We start from the raw sequence: 19571 nt of genomic DNA, 5'->3' as shown, positions 1-19571 counted from the left end.
AAACACTAGATCAAGACGCCCCCACACTCAGACAGTGAGTCAGGGGAAAAAAAAGGACAACAATGTATTGTGTATTGATGCTGTTCATTTCTCTGCAGTTTTCTAAGTGCTATATCCTGTGAGTGAAAACAACATATATTTGAACCTTTTATTCCAGGCTTTTAAAAATCACTTCAATTTTCCTCCTCTGATAAATGTTTTACGAGTTCCCTTTTCTGATGAAAGATTTTGCTGTGATTAAAGATTTCATGAAGTTATGACAACGGTGAAATAGATCTTCATTCTTGGAAACTCATTTATCTATGAACTGAGTGAGGAGGCCTCTTGTAGGCAGCTGTCAGAGCTAATGAATATTTTCCAAGTGCCAAACCTCTGGGGAAGACAATCCCACCCCCAAAACCCAGACTTAACCAATGTGAACTGTCATCTATGATGTGCAGTATCTTGTCGACACCGTAGTACATGATAAAAATGGCAACACTGCTCTCTACCTTGCCTTTGGAGAGTAGGTCACACACCCACATTCTGAAAAATTGATATCTCAAAGATGCCCTGTGGCATTTTGACAATGTTTGTATGCGTGAGCACAAGTGTGTGTGTGTGTGTACGAGTCCTGGGCATGTCGCTGTACCCTTCTGCACCTCAGTTCCCTTCTCTAGAAAGAGCCAAGGAAAGGTGTTGCTTTGGAATACAGGGTCCTCATTTACCATGAAAAGCCAAGAGTTTTGAGCTTGACATCTAGGGTCTTGGGCATCACACCAGTGTGCTTGTCTTCTCTGAGCCTCCCGTTCCCCATTGTCAACAGAGCTAGTAAAGACTACCTCAGAGGGATATCATGATAAAATCACAAAGCAAGGGCAACCTGGGAGCACCGTGTGTGCCAGTCCTTCTTCCTTTTTCCTTTGACTGGACTTCCTTTTAACAGACAGCAAAGCCTTGGTCTTCACTTTGGGAAATACACTTGAGAATTCAAATGTCTTTTGGAAGAACATTTTCTGAAGTCACACTAAGCTAAAAATGACCCAGAGCACAGATCTTGGTCTCTGAGTTCCCCCCTCCCCCATGAAAAACTATTTATCCTTCTCCTCCAAGAAGAATGACTTCTGCTCTGTTGCTGTCATCTCTGTCTGTCCTGTCATGGGTACAGGTGTACTGTTTAGATCAACAGACATTTATTGATTACCTGTCATGTGCTAGCTGTGATACTTGGTATCTGAGATACTGTGTTAGCTTTAGATAAGCATTCAACTGTAATGGAAACCTAACAAATGATGACTAACACAAATGACATGTGTGTTGTTGGTTTTTTCATTTTGCACATGTAGCTAATAAGTCTAGAGGGAGAGAAGCAGTGGGGGTTGCTACAGATGTTCAAGAATGTCATCAGGCTCCTCCTGACCCCTACTCTGTCATGTGTAGCCTGTAGTTTTTGTCTTCATCGTCCCTGAATGGTTGCTGAGCTTCTAAGGCATCCAGGTCATTTCTAGGAATGAAGGAAAAAAATGAGAGAGACTGGGGGATAAAAGTCTTCTCCTCTCAAGGCATTGTCTTCTTTATTTGGGATGGAAATTCCCAAAGTCTTATTGGTAGAACTTTGCCACATGGACTACCTCTGGTGAGGAGTGATGGGAACTTGAATATTTTACTTTCTAACTCTGTAGTAAATAGAGATGAAGAGGTTTCAAATGAGTGGCGAGTAAACCTACATTATCTGCCACAGTTCTAAAGGGGAGTAAGAAGGAGTCCCTGTATGAGAAGCTCATGGCTGATGTGTATACATAGACACCTAGGATACAAGTTTTCATGCTCCAGTGCCTAGTTCCTACTCGGACATATCATTACTGAGTGGCACTGTATGCCTAGTGTTTCCCCATCAATGATCTCACTTAAGGGTCCGGATTCTAGTCCTTTTCATATACTGAGGTTTGGAGAACTCAAATAGCTTTCCAGTCACTTGGTTTGTAAAAAGTATGATTGAGTTGTGAGCTTGTGTCTCCAGGAACAAGGAGGACCTGATGCTCAAACCTACTTCTTAGAGTTTGCAAGTCTCAGTTACCATCTGAGTCCAGGGGTATTTGACTCTGATAAATTTTCCTGTGCACATCTTACATAGTGGAAAATCTTTGGAGAGGAGAAAAAGGCACTGTTGCTCCTCTTTGGCTATTGGAGGATTCTGAACTTTCTTCTGTCTTTCGACACAGTACCCGGCAGTGCCACCTGCTCCTGGATGTCTTCAACTCCACAGAGCACGAGCTGACAGTCAGTGCCAGGAGCAATGAAGAGCTCATCCTGCATGCTGGCGAGTGCCAGCGGTAAGTGCCCCATGTCCCCACATGCTGCCATAGGCCTCCTCTCTGCTCTCATCACCCCATGTGGGAGGTTGTAGAAATTGGGATCTCAGAGGATGGGTATTCTTGTCTCCCTTTCAGAGATATTGTAGTAACTACTCACGTTTGGTAAAAGGATCTGGAGTGGTTTCAAATTACAACCAAGTATAAAGTAGGTAAAACCAGATAGTGTCCATCTGAGGAAGCAGCAACATGTGCCTTCAGATACCATATTTGAGTACACTGAAGGATCTGGGCATCTTTTGCTTTTAAACTCTTAAGAAAGCTGTATTTGGAAATATTTGGCATTGATTTGGGAGCTGCATGTCAACATCAATAGGAATTCCTTTGAGGAGTTAATACTACAGAACACCAGGCCAGGCTCAGACTTTTGGGAGAGGAGCACTGTCACTCAAGCCCAGTCCATGGAGGGTAAGGGGAGGGAGCACTACGAGATTAGCCTCAGGAGACACCCTGGTCCAGCAGAGGTGAGCTGAGACAGAAGTGAGAGCTGGTTAGGAGCAAAGCCAGGGCCACCAGGGCATGACCCTGAGGCAGGTAGAGCTCAGCAACTTTGGGAAGATGCCGTCCTTCGGTGGCAGAGCCCCTTCAGTGGCCCCTGCCCTGCTACCCACTGGGCCTCCTTCCATTCCCAGAAGCTGTGCCTCCAAGCCCATCCTGGGTTTTAAGGACATACGTTTATAGATGGAATGATATTTTTATTTTTAATTGCAAAAAACTTCAAACACACAGAAAATAATTTAGAACCTATCACACCCATGCATAAATATAAATACTTTGCTTTTGCTCCAGACCTCCACCCATCCCTGCTGACCCTGCCTCTCTCTTTCTGTTTCTTGCTCTTTTACTTAAAGGAAATACAATGTTTTTAAAAATAGTGCACATTGACATTATCAGTCAATAGAGAAATGTAATTCCAAACCACAATGAGGTAGCACTTTACATTCATCAGAATGGTTCAAGTTAAGAAAACAGCACTGAATGTTTGCAAGATCTGAAGCAACTGGAATGCTCATGCCTTGTTGGTGAGACTATAAAATAGTGCAGTGACTTTGGAGAAAGGTCTAGCACTTTCTTATAAAACTAAACACACACTTTGCCCAGCTGTTTCAACCCTAGTTATTTATTTAAGAAAAATATAAAACTATGGTCACAAAAAGACCTATACAAAAATGTTCCTAGGAAAAAAATAGAAAGAGCACAAGTGGGCATTACAGGAGAATGGACAAAGAAATAGTGGTATTTTCTTACTAATGGAACAGTACTCTGCAACAAAAAATGAACAAATTGCTCATACACACAACAAGGGTGAATCTCAGATACATTATGCTATGTGAAAGGAGCCTTACCCAAAAGGGCATATTCCATTTATACGAAATCCTACTATAAGCAAAACCAATCTATGATGGAAAAAGTCAGAGCATTGGCTCTCTTTGGAGAGGCTGGGATGAGGTTTGATTGGAAAAGGACATACAGGAATTTTGTAGGTGATGGTCATGTTGTACAACTTAGTGGAGGTTTGGGCCACACAGGTGTATACTTTTGTTAAAACTCAGTAGATATTCAGTGGAGATTTGTGTGTTTCATGATGTGTCAGTTTATATCAAAAGAAAAAAGGTAAAAAAAAGTTGAACTCTAGTTAACGATATGCACACTGGAGGATTTGAGGTCAGTGTGTGATGTCTGCAATAGTCTTTGAATTGCATAAAATATCAGATATATTAATGGATGGGGAGATGGGTGCTAACGCAAATATAGTACAATGTTAATAGTAGCATCTCTCAGTGTGCATGCATGGTGTTCACTATGTAAAGTTTTCAGCTTTATATTTGAAACCTTTCATAAGAAAATGTTGAGAAAAATAAGCAAAAGAAAAAAATAACTAAATCCTCCTCCACTACCTACCTTATCCTATCTTCTTTTCTCTCTCCTTCCTCTTCAGGGTAATTTCTGTCTTGGAGGTGATGGTATCATTCCTATACATATTTACTGCTTCTATTGTGTATACATTTTTCTACAGCCAGATGTTATTTTGAAAGTTTTTTTAAACTGACAGCCCTTCCACATCACATATGTCCTTTTAAAACCTTTAAGATTAGCATTATTCTTTGGAGCTAAATATAAATCTGGTTCTTTCATTTTGACTGCTATTAATATTTCATTGTGTAAATATGCTACTTTATTCATTTCCATGCTAATGCACTCACTATGAGGTGGCTTCCAGGGTATTCATATTTAATGTCATTATTGTTAATGATATACATGAATGTCAAATCAGGCCCTGCAACCCTGTAGCAGGACCTGTTTGGATGGATAGCTGGAAGCTAGAGATCCAATGGCATGGGGGGCATTTATGGCCTTACTTTGAGAGAAGCCAGAAAACACTCCTCAAGATCACCTTGTTCTCGTCCTCTGGAAAGAACTTGCCATGTGGACATAGATATGTGCATGGGACTCCTGTATTCTTCCACGTGCATGAGCCATGACTGAATGTGGTGTCTCAGGCTCCTAAGGGTAAGGACAGGTGCTTTCAGAGGGTGTTGATTGCACCCTTTGGGGTCCAAGCTACTGGCAGTGCTGGTCCAGTGCTATTCTCCATAATTGTGTAGGGAACTGTCAGCCCTCTGTCTTGCTTTTCTTGTCTAGATGCTTTGATGTAGCCCAAGATCCATAAATCTGGCCTTCCTATGACAACAATATAAAACACTTAAAAATATAGTCCTGTATGGTATGCTTGACTCATTCTTGGCAATGGAAGGATGATGATATTAACAATCCTAGTTGCAGATAATCATAATAGTCTTGTGCTTCAGTCTTTTTCTTTATTAAGCTTTTTGCTCAAATTCTCATTCCTGAATGCTCCTAACTCACACATTCTTTTATTCATTCATAAAATATTCATTCAATAAATATTGATACTTCAAGAATTTGCTATGTGGTAAACCATGCATCAGGCTTTAGGAGTGCTGAGATGAATAAATAAAGCCTCCTCCCAGCTGGGAAGTCACAGCAGTGTGACAAGTGTCTAACACAGCTTCAATGGCTCCACCTTTTCTGCCTGACAAGGGTATCTCACTGTCCTGGGTGGGGTTGAGAGTGGTGGGTAAGCCAGAGGTTGTGACATTACCTTTATCTGATAAGTCATCTTAGGCACTCTCCCCAGTGTCCCCACTGCTGAGGACACCTGCTAACCCAAGGTGACTCTGCTGTGAGTTCCTGTTTGGGAGGTTTGAACCCTTAGGCCTGGAATGTAGAGAAGCACTTCCCTTTCTTTTCCCAAACCTTTTTCGCCTTGCCAGAGTCAGATGCATGCTCTGCCTCCATGGAGGGGTTCACAGTTCTTTGGTTCATGGAGCAGTTCAGGTGAAGGAAATGGAGGTGGTCGTATCTTATATAGCAACACTGGGAAGCACCTTACAGATCTTAGCCTAGAATGTGGGCCCTGTACCTCTAGGCTCTGTCTTCTCAGTGCCCATTTCCTACCCAGAGTCCTGAGCTCGACCCCTATCTGTGCTGTTCCATGGTTCCATGACCAGCCGTCCATGCCATTCCTCAGACTTTTCTAGATCCCAAAGAAGCTTCCCCCGTCTCAGCTTTACCCTCTGAAGTGGGGAAGAGGACAGGCACTGCTCATAGGCAGAGGCAGTAGTGGTTGGTGCTCAGACTCTAACTTCATCTCTTTACCAGCAGGAATAGCATGCAATGCTCTTACTGCTACCTAGGAAGTAGGTGGATGCACAGTGCTCTTTCTTCTGGAGAAGGCACCGTCTAGTCTTAATGGAAGAGCTATATTCCTGGAATTAAGTGGCATTGTTGCTGCTGTTTGCAGGCATTCGGGGGGGGGGGGGTGGTCTTCAATCTAAGAGAGACCAACCCAGTTAGATATTTGTGATGCCTGTTTCTTCCCCTCTTTCCTGGTAGAATCACATGATCTCCTTTTGCCCAGTGCAAGAGCTATGGATAGAAATGTATCCCCTGTAGCATAAAGGAGGAGTACCATGCTTCATGGGGGGACAGAGCATGGAAATAATATTTACTGAGTACATCCCATGTGAAATCACATTTATTCCTTATGACATCCTCATGGGAGGTTCTCGTCCTCATTTTATAGTTAAGCAAACTGAGTAAGCTGATCAGAGTCACTTAATGGGAACCACATCTGTCCGATGCAAGGTCATGCTTTGTACCACATGCGAAGAGGAGATGATGCTCAAGCTAAACTTGGGATGGTGCGCTAGAGGCTGGGACAGGGTGGGGGAAGCGGTGGCAGATTCTGCTGATTTCCCCTCATTGTGCTCTGTGCAGCCTTTGGTCAGTTGTAAGTTGTGTTCGGCGTTGTAAAATCCAACTCCAGCCAACAGAAGAAAGGTTGAAGCAGAGGAGCAGACTGTGTCATTGGCTTCCAGGGTGTTTATTTGTTCATTCAACAAGTATTTCATGTGTGTCTATCAGGTGCCAGGCCCTGCCAGAAGTGAAGACGATGAGTAATGTGGTACTGCATATGCTTTCACAAATGTTGTATTGTGGTGCTGAAGGAAACTCAAAAACAAGTTGTTATACAGTGTGAGGAGTATCGAAAGCACCTAGGAAGGCACTCAACCCACACTGGGCTGGGAAGGCCAGCTAGGAAGGCTTTCTGGTGGAGGTGATGTTGGTATGGAACTGCTGGGCTGCTGTAGCAAAATACCATAGAGTGGGTGACTTATAAGCCACAGACATTTATTGATCACAGTTGTGAAGGCTGTAAGTCAAGATCAAGACTTGGCAGAATCTGTGTCTGGTGAGGACCCACTTTCTGGTTCATAGATGGAGCCTTCGCGCTGTGACCTCACGTAGTGGAAGGGACAGGGGTGTTTTCTTGAGCCTCTTTATAAGAACACTAATCCCAGTCATGAGGGCTCCATTCTTATGGGCTAAACACCTCCTAAGGCCTCGCTTTCTAATCTAGTCATCTTGGGGCATAGAGTTTTAACACTAGAAGTTTGGGAGGAACGTGACAGATGAGCAGAAGTTAGCTAGGGCCAGAGTGCAAGGTGAAAGCCGTGCAGGCAGGAGGAGCAGTGTAATGGAGGGAGGGGTATGTGTATAGTATGGAGACATTGCTCATGACTGAATATTCTGGTATTTTTAAAACATTTTTTTCTGTTTAAACATTTTGTTTCTTTTTTTTAATTTTAAAGATGTGGGGTACAATTCAAGGTTAGGTATACAAATGTTCCTTATGCAAGTACCCTTGTTGATGAGGTGTGTCCCTCCCTCCCCTGGCAGTTTCCTTCAACTGCCAAGCCCACCTCCCTTCTCCTGGCAGTTTCCCACTTATTCTGGTTTTTAAAAATTAGAAATACCACTTTATCACTGTATTTCTTAGAGATATCTTTTTAATCTTATAATTTAAAATAGAATATTTAAGCAAATGGGTATAGATGGTACTTTTCACCTTGCTGATCTGTTTTTTAAAAGGTTCTTTGGAAATGAGTGACTCCTCTCTCAGTTTGTGAGTTTCTGTGACATACTTGATGCATCAGTTCTGTAATCAAGGACCATTTGTTTACTTTTGCTGAACATGATTTGTGATGACTGGTGGTTAACAATTGTATTTCCTGGGCCTAGCACCATCCGTTATGACATTCAAAATGCTGTCCCCAGTTGTGTGGCTGGAGGCCTGTGTGAGCTTTCATTTCTGTTCCAGGATGGTGTCATGCGAGACTCTGCTTTCACATCTTAGCTTCTCTAACCCTTGTAGTGATTCTACAGGGTATGGGCTTTGCGCCCATTTTGCTCTATGAGAAGAAGTCAAGCCTTGCTAAGGGGTATGCAATCAACTGGAACTGGAACTTGGCTGCTAAGTGCCAGACACTCCTGTTCATCACCATGTGCTTCTCTGCAGGAGTTATCCACATTTGTTTAGGCTGTATCCTGCAGATTTGGGCTTTCCTCCTCAGCCAATTTCAAAGGATGACCGGAAACAGTAGAAGGCTTTTCTGAGTGAAACAGCATAAACTTTCTTAGGAAAGTACAGTGTCGGCAGCAGCAAATTTACTGGAAAATTAAGATATGATAATTATTGTGTTTTTTGTTTAATTATAAAACCATTGAAATTAAATTTCATGACAACCCTCATTTGTGCATAAATCTCTTTATAATTTATGGTAATAGATGTTATCTCATTACACGCTTCAAGAAACCCGGTGTTGTTCTACTTCCCCCTCGCTGCAGAGGCACTGCGTTCAGAGAAGCCAGAGGACCTGGAATCTAAGCATCCAAAAACACCGTCATCGTTGGAGAGACTTATTGCTGTGAGGAACCGGGTGGATCCGCTCTGTCGTTTGTCTTGCTAGTACACCTGCACAGATCACAGTGGCTTTGGTGCAAGAGTGACAGCGAAAAGCTCTATGAGCAATCTACAACTTGGGGTTCTCCGAAACTGCTGGAAGATGTTGAGACTGTGATTTCTTGCAGTCCCATCTCCTGGGGTCTATGATGTTGTCACACATTGCTGTTTGTCACAGCCATGAACAGCCCCCAAACCCAAATATCTGGCTCTACCCCTCAATTGTCTCTAACTTTTTGCTTCTTAATTCCTTCAAACATTCCAGTGAATCATCAAAGTGATACTTTATTGCGAAGAGCCCAGTTTTATTCTAGTTGTTACTTAACCCTATTGGTAATATTTTATCTTTTCTCAGTCCTTCCATGTTCCTTTCTGAAATTTGAGTTATAGATGACTTTAAAAAAAATTTTCTATGTGCCTTATTTTTTAATCTGAAAGGGAAATGGGAGAGTCTTTCAGAAATGTAGATTCCAGAAACAAGGAGAATGGATCTTGATTTGCTCTTATCCCTTCAGTTTGTTGTGGGGGAAACTGAGGCTCTTGGAAGAGGGCTGTTAGAACCCAGGACTTCCAATGCCCTGTCCAGAACTGTCTCTGCCTGTCCCCCACTGCTTCTCTGCTAATTAGCAGTTTTAAAAGTTTTCCTAATAGAAACCCAGATGGCTCTTGAGTCAATAGGAGCCTCCTAATGATTAATAGGCAGAAAGAAGAAATGTTAGAGTTCAGCCTAGAGAAGCAATTTGATTAGAGAAATTCAATACTTTGGAAGATGCAGTAGTTTGCTGACTCAGATGACAGGAGAAATTCTTTTCTTTTTGTGAGAAAAGAAAAATAGGATGACTTGATTGGGTTTCCATACACTGTACCTCAGAAACCTTCTTTAGGAGGTTTTTCTCCTGGTTTTTGGCCTCCGTTGTTCTTGAGTGACTTTTCTGGAGGGGACATGTCTGGAGGCCTTCCTAGCTTGTAGGAGGCGTGGAGCAGGTGGCTTGTCTTCACATGACCCTCCCGAGTCTGCACACTCCTTTCAGCTGCTCACTCACTGAAGGAAGAAGGAGCACGGCCTGGGGCCGCACAGAATCCTTTGCAGGCTCAGCTCTGCCCTCAGCCACCTTAATTGTCTTGGGCATGGCACCTGGCCTCATAGTACTTTCGAGTGCTTTTCTTTAAAATAGCAATATTCGTGTCCTACGGGCTGTTAGAAATAGTAATGTTAATCCACATCAGATACCTAGCAGCATGCCTGATGCATAGTAGGTGCTCAGGAATTGGTGATGGTGGTGCTTTCTGTACCCCTTTATTATAATTCCAAAACTGTCCCCACTTCCAGGTCCCATGACTGGAGCATGTCATGACCTGTGTGAAGGACAGGCATTTCAGGGCTTCTGTCTGCTTTTTGTGGACACGATTGGACCAGATTTTTGTTCAAGTAATTCATTGTTATTTGGGGACGAATTTGCCTGGCTTCTCAGCAGTGTTTAGTTGAGGCAGAAAAAGATCTCATCTATCAGGAGTGAGAAACCATGCCAGTTGTTTAAAAGAGAGGATTTGGTATCAAACATTGTGCCAGAGTCATGAAGTTGGTAGCTAGGTTTCTGGGTGAGTGGAAGAAAACATGGAGGCCTCCAGTTACATAGCGGCTACAGAGAAAGGCACTGCACTTCAGGCTGGGATCCAGGCAAGAGGGTGAAATTATTAAAAATAGAAGTTTGGGGGTGGGGACATGGAACTGATAGCTAACCCTCTGAGGAAGGGGCACCTGGGGTCTTGGAGGTGAGGTGTGATGTTTCTGGGGTGTACCCACAGGAATCACAGATAGCAAACCCTCAGGGAGCAATGGGAAGTCCCTAGAGAGAGCAAGTGCTCTCTTCTTCCTGTAGTCAAGGCCTCCTGCTGGTGTCCCATGTGTAGAGCCCAACAGGGAACTGTGGGCAAAACAGAAGTGTGATCCACAGGGTCTCAGGCCCTCACATCCCAGGCTGTGCACAGAAGCGTCAACACTATGTAACTTGCACATCAGCCAAGTTTCTTCTTTTCCTTTAAGCTCTGCTTCAGGCTGGCTCTGACTTGTGTCCACTGGTCTTCCTGTGAGAGGTGACATCTTGCTCTTCTGAATGCTGTGAATCTCTTGGATGGGGTTTCTTGTTTTCTATCTTGAATTCTTGCTCTTGCCAGACAAGAGATTCCCAAACATTGCCGTGTATTGTAATTACCAGGAGATCTTCAAAAAGAATGAATACCTGTTCTCTGCCCCCACCCCCACCAGCATTCTGACTGGATTGGTTGGTGCAACTTGGGCATGAGGATATTTAATCTCCCCTGGTGACCAACATAGCCAAGGGTGGTGCCACAGTGCCAGATTGTGAGTTCTTGCCAGAGCAGCATCTGTATCTTGTTCATCTCTGCATATTCTTCCACCTTGATCCTCCATCCAGCACATGTTGGTGTTGAGGGAATGTTTGGCTGGTGAGTGGATGAGTGAGTTTGCAGTAGCTCTGCTGCAGAGTCTGGCCATTCCCAGTGGCCCCCTCCTCCCTAGGGAAGGAGGGCCCACTAGAGCACTCTTCACTGCAGGCTGTCATTCCCATTCCCATCCCCAGTTCTTAAGCCATGCCTGACTCAGATTTTCAGAAGAACAGGGTGGTGTTTAACCTTCAGTTCACCAGAAAGGGATAACAAGCACTGACATCAGTCTTATGTTTTCTTTGGTGCTTACATTCTGGTCAGATCTTATTTTTCAAATCCCCAAGCCCAGTTTTCCCTCAACCACAGTGCTCCAGTTGGTCTGGGAACTAGAACTTGCTATTCCCTTCCTGGGGACTGAAGTCTGGCTGCTGAGCCCCACAGTTGGATCTCTCAGGTGAAGCCCATCCACATCTCTGGGCAGTCAAGCATTTCTTCCTGTCTGTCAGGAAAGTGACTTGTGGATAGAAGAGAGTGTCCTGGGCTGAATAGAGATGTGTGTCATGGTTCCAGCTCTGCTGGTTCTCGGGAGTTCTCGGCCTTTCTTCAACCTCTCTCTGAAGTTTAACTCCTCATCTGTCCAATGGGGAGTAAGAGTCTTGGGACTGGCCAACTTCTGTGAAGCTGCCAGAGTGAAGGGGCATTGCAGATGGTGGCATGTCATAGACACACGAGCTGTTGCTGTGCATTCTTTTAGTTAGCAACTTTATTATAGAGATTTCAAATATACAAAAGGTGCCATCTAGGTGTAATGAACCCCCATGTACTCATCAGCCAGCTTTTACAAGTAGCAATTCATGGTTGATCTTTCTCATCTCTTCTCTACCCACTTCCCCATTTTATTTTGAAGCAAATACAACAAATCATGTTATTTAATCTGTAAATATTTTAATATTTAATACTGGAGCTCTTTTTAAAAATCACAAGATTACATTATGCTTCAAAGTGAATAGTTTCTCATTATCAACAAATATCCAGTTGATATTTAAATTTTCAGTTGTCTCGGTGTCATATTTCTTAACATTTATTTGAATCAGAATTCAAGAAATTGATATATCTCAACTTCATTTTTAATCTGTAGATTTCATGTTTGTCTCTTTTTCTCCTGCAAATTTTTTATTGAATTAACTAGGTCCCACCGTTGGATATTTTGCCAGTTGCATGCCCATGGTGGTGTTTGACTTGTTTCTTTGACTTCTTTCTTGTTCTTTACTCCTCATTAAATTAGTAGTAGGAGCTAGAGGCTTGAGTGTGTGCAGTGATTTTTTTTTAAAGCTACTTCATAGATTCTGTTGTGAATCTCTATTGCAGGCACTGTGTGTTTATCAGTTTTGTGTTGGAGCCATTTTATTAGATTGTGTTCCCTTACCTTCCCCTACCTGGCATGGGTTATTATACCTGTGCCTAGCACTCACAAGCCTTTTCTTCCTCAGTGAGTCTGTGAACATTAAGAAACCCCCTCACACTTCTCCTTCATAGCTCAAATCAAAATACAAAAGCACTTCACTGTCTTGAGATTGGGAAATGATCAGAGGAAGATGTGAAGCCGTTTCCTGTATGTCCTCAGCCCTAGATCATCGTGCTCATCAGTTAATTAAGGCACAGCAGCTGCCCAGGAAGAGAAATTGGGGCAGGCCTGGCAACGGTCAGGGTTCTCAGAGGCCCGACAGGATTTGGAGATCTCCCAGGAACTTCCGGAGGCTGATGCAGCTCTGGAGCTGAGGGCAAGTTGCTCTGGGTATGGCAGGGCAGGACGGGCTGTGGCCACCAAGGAAGCAACAGCATCCTCAAGCGATCTACTGGCCCTTGTTTTCTGGGGTGGGAGAGAGTAGGGAAAAGTTAAGTTCAGGATGTCTGGAACTTTCTAGCACCAATTAGCTTGAGCAGCATTTGTGTATGCTTGTCACCCATTATGCTGCTTCCTCTAATGACAACTTAAGCTAGTCATTTTTTTATGTTTTTTAGGGCAAGGGATATTGTCTCCGTCTGACAGACAACTCAGTGGTGCTTGGGGAGGTAGAGCGTGGCTTGGTCACACAGCTGGTTTAGTTCTGACATGCTCTAATTCACACCCAGAGCAGTTTGTCCTGAGAACCCTGCATGTCCCGCCCCCAGCCTCCCCCACGCTGCTCCTCTCAGAGAAACAAAGCTGAGCGGGCATTGTCCTCGCCTTCCATGTGCCATGTGTAGCTGGCTCTGATGCCAGTGACACCACAGACAGTGAAGGGAGCTGGGGTGGCAGCTAAGTCCTCACTGCCAGACTCCCACAAGCTTGAGATCTTGGAATCTCATTGTGACTTTGGTTCATCTTTCCCACTGGCTTAAGGTGAGCGTCTTCTCAGGTGCTCATGAGCCATTTACAGATGTCTTTTGGTGAAGTGTCTAACCCAGATATTGAGTCAAAAGAGTTCTTCATACTTTGTGATTGGAAGCTCTTTGTCAGATATATGAATTGGAAATATTTTTTCTTAGTCTGTGATTTTTTTTTTCCATTAATGATGAGCAGAAGTTTTAAATTTTGATAAAGTACAATTGATCAATTTAAAAAAATAGATTGTACTTGTGGTATCATACCTAAGAAACTTTTGCATAGTCTGAGGTCACATATATTTTATTCTATGTTTTCTTCGAGATGTTTTGTAGTTTTAGATTTTACATTTAGGTCTGTAATCGGTTTTGAGCCAATTGTTTTTTGTATCTGATATGAGGTAAAAGCTGTTTTTTGTTGCATATGGATATCCATTTCTTCCAGCACCATCTGTTAAAAACTGTCTTTTCCTCCACTGGATAGATTTACTGCCTTTGTCTCAAATCAGTTGGCCATAAATTTGAGGGTTGTTTTCTGAAGACACTTGTCAGGAAGATAGCAGCTGATGTGGACCTTGAAGGATGGGCTGACAGGTGTTGTGAAGAGATGATGGGCATTGGCAGAGCTGGGGCCCCTGAGCAAGGTGAAGACAAGGGAGAGGTTGTCTCAGGGAATGATGGTGTGTCCCGTGGGCTGGGCGACATTGCATGGTGCTAATGTGGGAGTGTGGGGAGGTGAGGGGTCTACTTGACTGGGCCAAATATTAAAGAGTCTTGGATGCCAGTTTGAGGGAGACTGATCTTTATTATATTTTTAAATGGAGGCTTTGTAGGAGATTTTTAAAAGAAGATGCCTTTGCCTTGGTCTTTGTCTTTTGGGATTTATCCATTTTTCCATTTTCCATCTTCAGCATAAGTGACCACCTCACTGCTGGCTTGAAATCCTCCTGTTTTTACAGCCGTGTTTCTCAAAGTGTGGACCCTGGACCAGCAGTGGTACCACTACTTGGGAACTTGCTAGAAATACAGATCCTTGGTACCCATCCAGACGTACTCTGGGGTGGGGCCAGTTTGCACTTTCAAAAACCCTGCAGATGCTCCTGATACTCAGTGAGGTTTGAGAACCAGTGTGTTTGAGAAACACAAAGGAATGCAATCCAGGCTGACAAAGTCACCGGCACCCATCTCAAGTCCTACTCTCAGAACTGTATTCACATCTGGGGACTCATTCCCATGCAGTTTGGTAGAAAGTCTCAATTCAGGCAGTACTTGTTTCTGTTGGCCTCTAGTGAAAGGTGCGTGGTCCGAGTGTCTGTGTGGCTTGGAAGCCTAACTGGTGGATGATTATGGAAAGATAAAGCAGTTCTCCCCCACCTCCCAACCCTTTCTTTGTTGCTCAGCTGTTGCTCATGTGCTCTTTGTCCTTATGGATTATTACTGCCTCCTGGGTGGCCTGCAGGGTGTATGGAGAGGTTAGCAGGGACTCAGGAGGGATGGCAGTGCCTTGGAGGGCCTGGTGTATTCTCCACATTGAGGAGTGGATCTTCAAGAAGGTTGCTGGGGTAGTTTCGGCACCTGGTCCTCCCACAGCATCTGCAAACCTCCCAAAAGGTCCTGAAGACTGGTGGGCTCTTGGACAAGGAAGGCCTTTCTTGGTACCTTGATTTGCTTTGCACCTGGTACTGCTCAAATGAGTGTGGGTTCATCAGTGCCTTCAACTGTCTGTGTCAGCAACAGGAAACCACTTTATTTCCTTTGGTACTTTCCAGTTTCACAGAAATTTCTCAATGATTTTTATTCACATTAATGTCCCCTCTTATCAGTATACCATTTAAACTTTTTCGGACATTTATCAGTTGCTCATGGTCACTGCAAGAGCAGAGTGAGGCTGGAAGGTGACATGCCCATATGAATTTCATCCAGTCCCGGAAATCTTTGAGAAAGAAATGGAGACAATGATAACAGAAGTAATTTTGTAGGGACAGCAGGCCTACACCTGGACTCTCCAGGAACTGCCAGCATGTGGCCATCCTGCCATCTGGAGACATGTGGCCACATGCTCTGATGCTTCATCTTACACCAATCCTCTTGGATGGGTGCCTGAAAGCCACGGTCTACACTGGCTTCATCTCTGTTCATGCGATACGAGCTTGATAAATGTCTATGCAGGTGTACAATAACTAAAGCAACTTTTTCTTACTATAGAAACATTTGTCTTACAAATATCGTGGCTTTTTATTCCAACTGTGCTCTGATTGTTGACACTGTTCTTTCTCCTCCCCTTACTCCATAGGATAAGCTGGAGGTGGGAATGAGAAACTGGTTGTATCCTTTCAGAGTTAGTCAGTTGGGGGAAAGGAGCAACTGGGCCTTAGTGCTGACCATATGGATGCGGAGGAGACCTTGGCCAGGGGCAGGACTGAATGTCAGCCATGGAAAATTTGAACTTTGCTCTTTTCCCCTCTCTGCTTTATTTGTAAGCATTTTGGCAGTGAAAAAAAATGTCCCTTTTTTTTTTTTTGCATCCTCCATGTTGTTTTGTAGAAATTCTCTGGGGTCTGAAGTTGTCATTCTTTCTGTTACTCGAGGGGTCCCTGAAGTTTGACTGTGGTACAGATAGAAAATGCTTTGATCACAGCATTTGTGATCCATTTTGCTGTGGGTTTAGCCAGGACTGATCTGTGAGGCCCAAGTTGTACCTTGTGTGAGTTATAGGTGTCCTGGGGAGTCTAAAACCTTGCTCTGTCAGGACACTGTGCTGGATAGGAGGAAGGAGTGCCTTTTCCTAAGTGGTCTGCCGATGGGAGTGGAGTTTTGTAGTGTATCTGTCCAGAAGGATACACTTACAGGAGAACAAAGGGTGTTCTGTATGCTCCTATAGTCCTGGGACCTCCTAAAATGTGATGCTTTTTATCATCTTTATTTTAACCTATTCCTATGGGGACATTTTGGTAAAAACAAGTCTAAAATGTTGCTTTTATGTAGAAAACCACCACTTTGAGTGTCAGTTTTGGGCTCACCCCCACCTCAGAGTTGTGACATGGGTGTTCTGTAAGCTGAGCGAGACTAAGGTATTTGTCCTTTCAGAGCATTGCCAAATTCTCCCCCAAGCTTTGGCAGTGGTATGAGGGGCATAGGGATGGGGTGGTAATAGGGCATGTTGGCAGTAGGGTGCATTATTTTATGCTAAAAATTAAAAATATGTAACTGGTACCTTGGCATTCCTTCATACTATTTATTCCATTTATTAAATAAATGCTATCTTGCCAGGTGTGCTGGTGAGACAGCTGAGAAGAAGGCATAATTCTCTAGGTAGAAAGCACTGGGTTCAAGGTTGGGGGGAAAAAGAACATCCATCCTTGCAGAGGGTGTGAGGGCAGGCCAGAAGGAGCTGGACAGATAGAGAGTAATTTGGGTGGGGGAGTGCTTAGGTAGAGAGGACAACCTGTGCCAGGCCAGCACGTCAGGGAGGGAAGTATCCTGGGTTTCAGACACTGGAGGCTGTTCAGAGTGAGGTAAGGCTGGGGAGGCAACAGGGCCTGTGAGCCAAGGTCAAAGCCGGGTCTCTTGTGGGGACAAAGGGTGGTCATGAGAGGGCAGGAGAGTGATGCCATCAGATTGACTTTTTAGGAAGTGCCTGGAAGGTGTGACAGTCAGTAGGGGCCCGGGACCTGGTCTAAAGGTGAGTCACAGTGGCTAGGCCTGGGGGTGCTGCTTTGTGGAGATAAGAGGCCAATTCCAGAGATCCTTGGGTGGGAGGAAGACTTGGTGTGGTTCATGGGTGTAGGGTCTAGAGAAGAAAAGAAAGATCCTGGTTTGGGCCTCTGGGTGGGTGGTATTGCTCTTCACTCACTCAGGAAAGGCAGGAGTTGAAGCTGGGATGGGGTGGAGCCCACAGTAGGCAGAGGCTGTCCAACCATGTGGCTCTGTCCTTTCAGGTTCAGCTGGCCACACCAGAAAGGCCTTGCTATGATCCTGAACAAAGAGCATTGGGCTGGGCCTTGCAGGTCAGGCCTCTGACTTCATTTCTGCCACCACCTTGTTGTCTGGACTTGGGCTTGCCATTTAGGTCCAGTCCAGCAAGCTGGGGCCTCTGTTAGGTCCCATGAGAAAATCTAAGTAGAGCTGATTATAACCTACAAGGCATCTAGAAAATCTGACTCTTTTATTCTCTTCCCTCCTGTGAGTGAGACCTTAGGGGAAGGGAGAGAGGAGCTGAGCGCCTCTCCTGTTTCCTGAGAATGGGCATGCTGCATGAAGATAGACCTCTCTCTTGAGTGCCAGAAGGGTTCTTAGGCTGCCGGGACCTGGTTCGCCCCATCTGGATCTGGCTTCCTCCCTTCCCTCTTTTCTGCCCTTTCCTATATCCTCTCCTTCCTGTCCATTCTTTAGGCCTCCAATGCCTCTTATGTTCCAGGCTCCATAACTTTCGGGAGTCTCACATGTAAATCATTTGTCATGCCAGTGAAACCCTGAACAGCACAGGGCCCAAGAGTTCTTCAGTTCCCAGAAGCAGGTCGTAATGCTCAGAGAGGCTGCTGGTGTGACTAGCTTCTGGTAGTAGAGCTGGGACCTGGACTCCATCTATGGCCTCCTTCTGTTTGGACCGAGCTGGCATCTGTTTCCTTGGTTTAGGGGACTGGTCCCTTCATCCTTACACAATGCTCTTCAGCCTAGGAATGGGACTGAAATCCCACTGTGGGTTGGAGAAAGAGTAGGAAGAGGAGGGTTGGCATGCTCATCTGCACTGTGAGGATAGCTTGAGCTTGGGCAAGTTGGTCCCTGGGCATGGGCCTGAGTGGATGGGCAAGGCTGAAGCCAGTCTGAAGCCTTTCCTCTCCCGGTGTGAGGGTCTTGTAGAAAGCATGCTGTGGTTTATGAGCACACTGTGTATGGCCAAGACAGATCACTGTATCTTTCCTTGGACTGTGGCTTACACAACATTTTTCACATAATGAAAGAAATACTCCAGTGTTGCAACCTGGCTAGGAACTTGGATAACAAGGCAGTGCCGTAGAGCAGAGTGCTTGCCTATTAGAACTGTTGGTGGCAAAACCAAAGTGAAATGAGGCTGACATAATGGAGTTATTTATTTTGTGTTAGTTCCGAAAGTCTTTGTGAAGTTACATGAACTCAGAAGACCTATTAGTTGCTGGAACTTGCCCAAGATAGACACAGTAAAATCAACTATGTCAGAGGAGAACTTTTTTTGGCATCCAGAGTTTTTGTGCCTGTTGGCACTGGAGGAGAAAGAGTACTCCAAGGCTTTCTGCACTGACCATTTGCTTACACTTTCGTACTCCACAAGTTCACATTTTATAACCCCCCAGCATCAGCAGAAGCGTTTCCAACCTATCATGTCACCTCTGTGATCCTTATCATAACCCTACTTGCCAATCGAGGAGACTGAGACTTGGTGAGATAAAGCATCTTGCCCCAGGTGGCACTGCTGGGATGTGTCCAAGGCAGGATTTGAACCAGTGCTATAGGACGCCCACTGTGGTGAGTTCCACGCACTTTGTTCACTTGTTCATCCCCACTATGGATCCAGTTCCCACTGGGAGTCACCCCATGTGCCAGGCACTGGAGATACGGACATGAAAAGGACAGTGGTTTCAAGAGCTCTAAGTCTGAGGGGAAGGACAGGCTACACTACAGAAGAGCACAGGATGTGGGAGCACCCAGGGGAGGGCATATAGGTCACCCCGGGGTGGAAAGTGTCCAATGGAATGTGCCCTGTCTCATTCCTGGAGCAGTGATGCTGAGTTTTATTTATTTATTTATTTTTATTATTATTATTTTTTTCATTAATCAGTATTTTTTATTATGGTTTTGTGGGGTACAGTTAAGGGTTAGGTGTACAATGACGTTTCATTCAGGCACCCTGTAGATAAGAAGTGTTTTCCCATCCCCCGACAGATATTTGCTACTGTTAATCCCATCCCCCTCCCCCCCATAGTTTCCCAGTACCATCCATCATTTTCTCATAGTATTGCATTGGATGTTCAAGGTCCATTATATGAGTGAGAACATGTGATATTTGGATTTTTGTTTTTGTGAGAGGTCACTCAGTATTATAGACTCTAGTTCCATCCAGGTTTGCAGCGAAATTCATGATTTTG

The 19571-nt window shown here is 44.4% G+C and overlaps 1 protein-coding gene across 1 annotated transcript in view; it reads left to right on the top strand.

Annotated features, from left to right (window-relative positions):
- Window positions 1–19571, top strand: part of TRAPPC9 (trafficking protein particle complex 9) — a 586383-nt gene that overhangs the window by 476125 nt on the left and 90687 nt on the right. Inside the window, exon 19 of the mRNA XM_021706983.1 lies at window positions 2202–2312. Within this exon, the coding sequence (XP_021562658.1) occupies window positions 2202–2312 (111 nt within the window). The remainder of the gene's footprint in view (window positions 1–2201; window positions 2313–19571) is intronic.

The sequence above is a fragment of the Carlito syrichta genome, unplaced genomic scaffold, assembly GCF_000164805.1.
Source record: "Carlito syrichta isolate Samal-C Ts95f unplaced genomic scaffold, Tarsius_syrichta-2.0.1 Scaffold316275, whole genome shotgun sequence".
Classification (NCBI taxonomy): Eukaryota; Metazoa; Chordata; class Mammalia; order Primates; family Tarsiidae; genus Carlito; species Carlito syrichta.
This window is presented reverse-complemented; position numbering and strand designations above follow the sequence as displayed.